Here is a 9,760-nt window from a genome sequence, read left to right as displayed (position 1 = left end):
CCGCAATCCATGCTTTCTCTGCAGAATTACCGTGCTCTGATGATGATATACCCACATCAACACCTACTCTCATGAAAATTTGCAAACATCCTTAACTTTCTTTCGTATTCCTACAATTTTGAACAAATTACATTCAATCCAAAATAAAAAAAAATATACCTAATGTACCTTTGAGTATACCTGTGTATGTTCAGGCAATCCCCCGTGTGGCCCTCAGATACAACCTGAAAAGAAAACTGGAACTGAGCTCTATGCGTTTCCTTTATCTGGTTTAAATGTCTGCACAGACAGGGAATTTTTGCTTTTCTTGTAATTAGTGTGCATGTGTTCAGACTCTAAAAATCTTTCGTTAGGTTTTCTTACCAGTCCTGACCAGCTCTATGTCTTTTTGTTCTCAGATGATCAAGTGCTCGGTATTTGGCACTGAGCTTATCTCATACATTTGGGATTATCGACACAAGTGCCTACCCAAAGGCTGGCTGGTCTTTCGGTATGAAGATTATGTAGGAGAATTAATGGTAGAAAAATGGATTTGTCCATCCGTTCCTTTCACTGTGGTGACTATGAGCTCCACAAACAGCTATGCTATGCTAATTCTAAAAAATACATTTGCAATGTCGTCTTTAAGGAGGTAAAATATGCTCAGCTTGAGTTTTGTTTTCTGCTATTTTGTGTATCAGAACATTAAGCTGCCGTGTATAGCAGAGCGTGTGGGGAACCCAGAGCACAGTCTGTTACCATCCTTTATTTTTTGCACTGTCTGCTTCCATTTTTCAATGTTCTGACTTACTGCGGGGTGTTTCAAAGAGCTGCAGTGCATCTGATAGTGTCCAAACCATGACTCCCCAAACCCACAGCAAGATTGCTAGTGAAATAAGATAACCCCTCTAGGCATTAAGTGCACAAGTGTCAAACTTTTCTTCTCAGAGGATTGAAGTCAGGTGCTGATTGACTAAGAAGCACTGATTTTGCTTAGTTTTTATTGCAATTTAAATGGGCAGTCTGTTAACACACAGGTGGTTGGACGATTAGTGGGTTACAGATTTATCTCTGAGTGTGCGTGTACTTTCTTCTCATGTGCACACACAAATAACACAGGGAAGCACGGGAAAGTCCCAGACTGCACAGTAAGAAAAAATAAATACATCTCGCCACCGAAGGCCGGCGACGCAGCCGGCCCAGCCAGGCGGGCCCCGCTCGCCGGACCCCTGCGCCCTCCGAGCCTGGAAGCCGGGCCGCAGCGCTGCCCGCAGCCGGAGGGGGTTGGCCCCGCATCCCCCAGACAAAGCCCGCAGCCCTCGACCTCCTCCCCCGTCCGCATCGCGCCCGGGCCCGCGGCCCCGGCCCGACCCCTGCGGCGGGGCCGCCCGTGGGGCCCCAGGGCCACCCGCCAACTTCCACCAGGGCTTCGCCCTGCCCCGCGGGGCCGCTGCCCGCCGTCCCCGCCCGGGGGGTGAGGGGCGGCCTCGGGCTCGGGAGCGCCGGGCCGCGGCCAGGCCCGTCCCGGCCTGCGGGCCGCCGCGGCGCAAGGCCAGGCGAGGCGGCGGGCCGACCCCGCCCGGCGCGGGCCGGGACCGGGGCCGGGGTGAGCCCGGGGCCGGGGTGGGCCCCGGCGGACCGGAGGCGGGGCCGGCCGGCGGGAGGAGGCCGCGCCTCGGGGGCGGTGTTGCAGACCGAGGAGGCGGCTCCGGAGCCATCGCGCCTGCCCGGCCGGCGGTGGAGCTCGGCTACAGGGGGAGGGGGGTGGGGGGGCGGCTCGGCGGCGGGTCTGCGGGCCGGGCGGGCCCCATGGGCGGGTGTGTGGGCTCCCACCACGACTCCTCGGGCAGCCTCAACGAGAACTCGGACGGCACCGGAGGTGAGCGCCGGGCCCCGGGGCTGAGCGGGGGGGCGGGCCGCCCCCGACGCCGCGGGGGGACCCCGGGGCGGGTGCTGCGGGCCGGGGCCTGCAGCGGGGACGGGCCCGGGCCCGGGGCCGTTGCCGGGCGGGGGCGCCGCGCCCGGCTTCCTCCCCCCCCAACCCAGCTCCCGGCCCCGGCGCCGCCGCCCGGGCCGCAACTTTCCCGGGGCGGCGGGGGTGGGCGGGGGGCGTGCTGGGCACCCCAGGCCGGCTTACAGCCCCCGGGAGCTCGGCGGGGTGCCCGGGTGGGCGCACCCCCGGCGGGCGGAGCCCCGCGGACGCGGCCGGTGGCTGGGGGCTCCGCGGCGCGGCCCCTCCGCCGGCCCGGCGCGGCTCGGGGTCAGGCGGCTGATGAAATAAAGACAGGCTGGGGAAAGGGCCTGCCTGGGGCTCCCAAACTTTGTTTTCCTTGGGCTCAGCTCCTTGTGGTGTGCGGAAAATAATTCTTCAGATAACTTAGATCCTGCGCTGCTGTGGGTTTGGGTTTTTTTTTTCTTTTTATTCTCTCCAAGAAAGATGGATGCTTTCCTCCAGCCTAAATCACCCATGCTAGATAATCAATTTTCAGCGATTTCAGATACTGGAACAGTGTGTTCTCACTTGTGTGCAAGTGCACACCTACTTAGCGAGTGTAGCTTATGTGGAAACACTGCTGCAATGTAAGTGGCCTTTACCCTTACCTTTTTCTCTACCTAAGCATTTGAATGATTGCTTTTTCAATGTTCTTGGGTTTGTGGACCCCTGATGTTCTCCAGCTGAGCTGTACATGCTTCATAGTCATTTAAAGTCAGCCTACCAACAGGACACTTGACTTATAAGTAGTCCTTGCACATGCAGGGTCCACAGATTTCAGGCTGAAAATTGCTGACCTAGGTCTACATTTTCCCCTGTGCCTTATGGACTATTTATCAGTCTGGTTTTATTTCAGTTGCCCCAGCTGATGGGTATTCTGTCATATCAGTGACTTTGCTGTCGTTCCATAGTGTAAAAAAATGCAGCTCTTACAATTATATCTGAAGCAGCCACCTGCTGATTAATGCCGGATACATAGTTCATAGAAATACCAGAAAGTCCAGCTGCTAAGAACCGTGTAGGATTTAATCACATTATTGTCATTAAAAGGAGTTTTATAACTTTGTCTAGTGTGTGTCTTCCTTACTCTTCCCCTCTATTAAAAAAAAAAAAAAGGGGGGGGGGGGGGAGAGAGAAGTGAGTTATCTAAAAAATGCATCTGTACTAAGCAGACTTACCAGCCAGTAAAAAATGCAAGAGTGTCAGTGCGGAAAGGACCAGAGCATACTAAAAGTAAAAGAAGAAGAATGGCAGGAATCATCACATACCCAGAAAATCTTCACCAAAAAATAGCATTAAAAGCTACGCTGACATTTGTTCTGAGACCTGCTTCAGTAGCTAGGTGTTATGTGGTGAGATCATGTCACAGAAATAGCCTCGGTTTAATTTCCTCGCTCTTATCTTGCCTGTGATGTCGAATGAATGAGATACGAGAAAAAAAAAAAAACTGTCAGAGCTTGGCTGATATTGTAAAATAGTCTTATTATACGCCCAGCAGCGGTGCCTGAGGTGGGCAGTCTCCCTCCAAGTTGTCTACAGATTGCTGTCCCAGATGGACTTACTGGGAGCATGTTCCTACTTGGTGTTTACACGGCATGACACACTGCTGCTTTGGGGTTAAATAACCTATTGTGCTTGGTGCATTAGAACAGCAGCTGGGTTTTTCAAGATGCAAGAGATGCGAAATGCATGTCAGCTGGCTCATGTTGATTCATGCTCTAAGGATAATGTTCCTTAAGGTTGTCTCGCTGAAGTGAGAAGTGATGAAATTTCAGTTGAATTATAGGCTTCTTAGGACTGTCTTAAACAATCAGCTACAGTGTGCAGTAGCCCGTTTTGTAACGTTACATATCTGTTCCTGCCTCTCAACAAGGAAAAAAGGGGGTGTAGGTTAAGCCAAAAGAACCTCAGAATATCTTTTATAAATCTAACTCCTGAGATGTCAAAGTCCAGCCTGCACTAATTCTTAGCTTTACAAATTCTGCAAACGTGCCCACACCAAGTATGCTCTCTCGAGTGAGCTTATGTCTTGAGGCATCAGCAAGTGAACCAGCTGAAGCACAAGCGAATGCGATTTGGAGGCTAGACCTGTGCAGAAAGGCGGCTTATTTCTATTTCCCATTTAAGGCTCATTTCCTCCAGCTTCTGGGCTGTGACCTAGTCTGGTGTATTCGCTTTCAGATTGCTGTCAATGAGCAGGGCCAGATCATTTATAAATCTCAGGAAGGTATTTTGGAACAGAAACATCTCAGTTCTAAGCAGAGCATTGCCAGTGATGGACTTACAATGGGGAGGCTTTGTCTTTTCCCCAGAATGGCAAAGTTTCTTGGAGAATTACGAGTGGTCAAGAAATTGATTAGACGGTAATAGCAGCGCTTGATGCTGCATAAAAGTGGGAGCCAGATCTTGAGTCTAATTCATGCCGGTCTCAATCTATTAGAGCGCTGTGTGGAGCTGGCGAAATCTTGCTCGATTGTATCACTGGGGTTGAGGTGGGGATTTGTCACATCCCCGCATTCTCCTCGGTCCTTTTGTCAATCACTGGCACTTCCCGTTACTTTTCTGCTGCTCGGCAAAGCTGACAGCGTGCCCTGACTGCGTGCGCTTCCTTTGTCTTTTACCATTGGTATTTTTCATGGTCAAGATGCTTGCATGTATCCGGAGAGCCGTTGCGTATACTCAGGTGCGTCTCCGTGTGTAAGATTGAGTTAATCAAATACACCAGCTCTCCTGTGTGTGTACCAGCTTATTGCACGTTTCTGTTCGCATTGACTGAAGCAGGAGGAGCCTGTTCCTTAACAAGAATTAAGCAGATGCTGCTCTGCCCATCCTGCTGGAAGTGAAATGGTCTTTGCAGATTGGTACCAGCTGTTTCATTATCACTGCTCTTTTTAGCAAGTTTTCATTTCAACAGAATACTGCTTGTCGTATTTAGGAAAAAATTCCTGTCTCGATGCTTGGTGCGTTGTAGTCCAGCAGAGCTGTATTGTGGTGGGTGGGTGTCCTGAATGGTGAGATGAGACTCTTTAAAGGAGGTACAAAGAAGAATAAATTATGATCGTTGAGTGATTTATAGACACGAGGGTTTTTTCCCCCCATCCCTTTAGCTCAGTTGTCTCCCATCAGATATTCCAAGCTTTCAGGAGCTGAGCACCACATTTCTTCTTGCTATGTCTTGTCAAAGGTAACTGAGTTTCTGCAGGACGGTAAGACTGGGGGAGAAACAGCTGTTCTCTGGCTACAGATATGTATATATCTGTACATAATACAGATTATGTGACTTCTTTAGTTGTGTGTTCAGAAGAGCACTGGGTTTGGAGTTAACTGCTGGAAAACTGCACTTGTGCCTGTAAGTAAGGTTTAATAGCTTATCAGGTATGTTTGGTTTAGCACAAACAGGAGAACTTGCATTGCCAACTTGCCATCGCTACAGGCAAGTCCTTTTTGGAGGGCTGCTCTTAAATTTTTCTTTCTTTGGAGGGGAGCAGTGGGAAGAAAAAGGAGAAACAGGAACCCGTTCATTTTCTTTCTGGCAAACTCTTAACACTATTAGAAGTTGCATATTATTTTGTCTTACTTCGAAAAGTTCAGCGAGACAGTTATTTGTGTGGAATAATGAAAGGGCAGGAAATCCAGTGTCTAGAAGTATGGGCATGACAAGTCATTATAGATTAAGCCTTTTGGCTGCAGCTGTCTGATTGCTGCTGCGCTTTCCTTGACATGATGTTCGCCTGCCTCCTGGAGTTCTTATCGCCCTTCTTTGTTATAAAAGGCATGATTCTGTTTGAAATTTGTCTTCTTTACTGCTGCCCCTATCACCCAGCAGTGATAATAGGGACAGGTGGAAATAGGGCTGCACATTTGACTGACACGCTAGAATAGGAGATTATTAAAAATACAAATTCCTCCTGTAGTATTTGATGCAGTGCTAGAGCTTCGTTAACTTCTAGAAAGCTAAATACTGTGCTCAACCTCTGCTTTTGATAACTGGACAACAGTTTCTTAAATATTTTCTCTAGAGTGCTGTGCAGTGCTGCATATCACATGTCTAATTTGAAGTTACAATAACTGCTTTCATGGTGCTTCTATGGAAGACTGACCAAGGGAATTTGCATATTAAGTAGTCAGATTTGTTGCTCACAATCGGACTAATACAGTAGGGCTATGCACAGCTTGCACGGGGGGGTTAAACAAGCGTCTCATGACTGAGCAGTTAATAGCATTTGGTGCCTACTCCTTGTGTTGGAGCATACAAAGAATCTCCCACTTCCAGATTGCATTTTGCAGCGTGTTATAGTTGTTGGTTGCATGCTGTGATGGTGCGTGCCTGCACACAGCACCTTTCTGGGGTTTCGTTGCCATCTAAAGCAGGTAGCTCTAGAATTCAGGTAGTTCCTGCTGTTTTGTAATGCAACCCTGAAATACGGTGCTGGATATGTTTTTGCAAAAGTAATATTAAATCAGAGCTGGCATGAGCTGTTAGGTCTTATTGTGGCTTTTTTTGTTGTTGTTAAAAAGGCATAATAAGAAAAGCTTAGCATGGCTCTTACAACTTGCTCTAAATCTCTCATGAACTCCACAAGAGTACGTGTGGTTTTTATCAGGGCTTTGTAATAAAAGTAGCCTTTAATGACTCGGTTTCCTGAGGGCTGAGCACACGCAGCCTCCTTGAGATTATTAGGATCTGTGGATCTTGTGTTGAGAACACCTGATAATTCAGTCCCAAGTATTTTTCTACTGGAGTATCACTTTGATGGTATGACACTTTTAATTTGTAAACTAATAGACTTTGTTTTGTTTTTCAGGTGATAAAGAGTAACTCTTAGAAAGTGAAATAAGGTGTTATTTTTACTGTTAATAAGGGCTGACAAATGCAGCTGTTCAGTTTCCTTTTTGGCATTGTTCCTCCCTGTAATTGTTTGTTTGGTTTCTAGATGAAGTGATTTGTTTTAATTTCTCTATTTGGGATTTCAGTGTTGAAAGCAACAACATCCTCCTTCACTGAATATTAAATATAATAAATTGAACATTCATTGTGCTTTGGAGATTTTTGATAAATGGAAAATATTATTAGTTGCCAGTTTGAATAAACTCTAAAAAGGAGCGATCCACTCTTATTGCAGCAGGTAATATGATAGCTATTATTTTTCATGTGAATGTTGAATAATATAATTCATGAGTCACAAATTATAATACAGTTGAAGCCAGAAATAAAGATTTGCCTTACAGTTAAGTCTTGCCAATTCCTACAAGTCTTCTTGCAGGTACAAAGAAGGACCAAGTTGGCCACAGGTGGTCTGGTTACCCAGCTCCTGAAAAAAAGAAAGAAAATAAATACTTGAAAAATTTCTGACCAGATGACAGTGTTTGAAAAAGGAATACAACTGCTCCTTTGCTGTTTTATAAGCAAAAAAGGACTGTGATACTTGTAAGGTTTGATGTAAAAAGCGCTTTCACCCTGTCTTGTAGACAAACGCTGGGTATAAAAGTCAGTTACATTTTTAGGCAGTTGTTTCCAATTTGCTACCTCTGCTGCACTGCCTTAAAATTCAGACTCCTTTGATGCAAATACTTGAGGTTTTTTTTCTCCTTGCCTTAATTCCCCCCCTCCCCCTCCCTCAAATTGCTTATGCCTGCTACAGGAAAGTATGCTGTACTGGCCAGTAGGTGCTTCATGATCCTCCCAATTCTTTCTCACCAGATTCAAAATGACTTTTTGAGCGTGGCTGGTGCAATATGTCCATCCTCTCCTGCAGAGAAGCCAGATCCCAGTGCACCTGCGGCCATGCAGCATGGGTTCCCAAGTACTGCTGTATTGGGTTTGTGTGGCAAGGTCTTGGTAGCGGTGGTGCTACAGGGGTGGCTTCTGTGAGAAGCTGCTAGAAGCTTCCCCCCATGTCTGATAGAGCCAATGCCAGCCGGCTCCAAGATGGACCCACTGCTGGCCCATCAGCGATGGTGATAGTGCCTCTGTGATAATGTATTTAAGAAGGGGGGAAAAAACTGCATAACTGCAGCCGGAGAGAGGAGTGAGAATATGTGAGAGAAACAACTCTGCAGACACCAAGGTCAGTGAAGAAGGAGGGGGAGGAGGTGCTCCTGGTGCTGGAGCAGAGATTCCCCTGCAGCCCGTGGTGAAGACCATGGTGAGACAGGCTGTCCCCCTGCAGCGCATGGAGGTCCACGGTGGAGCAGATACCCACCTGCAGCCCATGGAGGACCCCACGCCAGAGCAGGTGGATGCTCGAAGGAGGCTGGGACCCCGTGGGAAGCCTGTGCTGGAGCAGGCTCCTGGCAGGACCTGTGGACCCATGGAGAGAGGAGCCCACGCTGGAGCAGGTTTGCTGGCAGGACTTGTGACCTGTGGGGGACCCACACTGGAGCAGTCTGTTCCTGAAGGACTGCACCCCATGGAAGGGACCCACGCTGGAGCAGTTTGTCAGGAACTGCAGCCCGCGGGAAGGACTCACGCTGGAGAAGTTTGTGGAGGACTCTTCCCCACGCTGGAGCAGGGGAAGAGTGTGAGGAGTCCTCCCCCTGAGGAGGAAGGAGCGGCAGAGACAACGTGTGATGAACTGACCACAACTCCCATTCCCCGTCCCCCTGCGCCGCTGGGCAGGAGGAGGTAGAGAATTCAGGAGTGAAGTTAAGCTGGGGAAGAAGGGAGGGGTGGGGGGAAGGTGTTTTAGGATTTAGGTTTTAATTCTCATTACCCTACTCTGATTTGATTGGTAATAAATTAAACTAATTTCCCCAAGTCGAGTCTGTTTTGCCCGTGACAGTAGTTGCTGTCCTTATCTCAACCCATGAGCCTTTCGTTACATTTTCTCTCCCCTGCCCAGCTGAGGAGGGGGAGTGATAGAGCAGCTTGGTGGGCACCTGGTGTCTAGCTAAGGTCAACCTACCACAACTGCTCTGAAAGAAAATGCGGGAAGGGCTTGGTTTGCCTTCCCATGTGGTGTTCCCTGAGAAGAGGCGCAGATGGGTGTGCAGCTGCAAGCTTTCCATTCCCAGGGCTGGTGGCATCCCTGTCTCGGGAAGGGAAGAACATTTCTATGGGGGAGTTCTGCCACCCAGCAGCCAGGATGAAGCAGGGAAGTCTGCGTGTGGCATGTCTTGGGTGCGTAGTGCCTAAACGGCAGGTTAAAGGCAGGAGCCATTGGTTCACCTTCATCTTTTCTGCATGCAGGTGCTTTGGGTGGTTTGTGGGTTTTATTTTTCTTCCAGCTGGAAGCTCTGTGGGACTCTTCTTTCTTTTGCAAAAGTCACATTATGAAATTGAGCCTTTCTAAATCTTCCTAATTCTAGTTTTAAACTCTATTTAGACAGCTGTAGTCATCATAACTGTAGTAAAAATAGAGTAAGCGGGCGGATGAGGTGGTTCTTAGGGATGTCTTGCCAGTTTGGGATGCTGAGTTTCAACAGGTGGAAAGGCACTGACCTTGGGTAGATGCCAGGGTGATGCGAGTGTTGCATGTGTACGGTGGGCTTTCAGAGGCATCTGCTTGCTTTGTTTACTGAAAACCTACGGGCTCTGTTTGTTCACAGCGATGCTAAGCTTTTGGCATTTGTATTGCGACTTGGCAGGGCTGGTGAATCCGCGTGTCGGGAGCAAGCGTGTGGGGCGCATCAGATCCACTCAGTGGAGAAGCACCTGTGCCACGGCTGCTGGTCCCGCTGGTGGGAGGCTGGTGGCTGGCATTGCTCAGCATGGGAGCATGGCAAGAGCGACAAGGCTCAGTTACCCAAAATCAGAAGGGAAAGGCTATGAAGTGACCCGTTCTGTGA

At 48.8% G+C, this 9,760-nt stretch overlaps 1 protein-coding gene across 1 annotated transcript in view; it reads left to right on the top strand.

The window, feature by feature from the left end:
- The first annotated feature begins 1,771 nt into the window (after positions 1 to 1,771).
- The window catches only part of UBTD2 (ubiquitin domain containing 2), a 63,934-nt gene continuing 55,945 nt past the window's right edge, over positions 1,772 to 9,760 (top strand). The window contains exon 1 of the mRNA XM_076349656.1: positions 1,772 to 1,858. Within this exon, the coding sequence (XP_076205771.1) occupies positions 1,789 to 1,858 (70 nt within the window). The 5' untranslated portion in view covers positions 1,772 to 1,788. The remainder of the gene's footprint in view (positions 1,859 to 9,760) is intronic.

This window comes from Aptenodytes patagonicus, chromosome 12, assembly GCF_965638725.1.
Source record: "Aptenodytes patagonicus chromosome 12, bAptPat1.pri.cur, whole genome shotgun sequence".
Taxonomy (NCBI): Eukaryota; Metazoa; Chordata; class Aves; order Sphenisciformes; family Spheniscidae; genus Aptenodytes; species Aptenodytes patagonicus.
The sequence above is the reverse complement of the archived record's forward strand: the minus strand, read 5'-3'. Positions and strand labels throughout refer to the sequence as shown.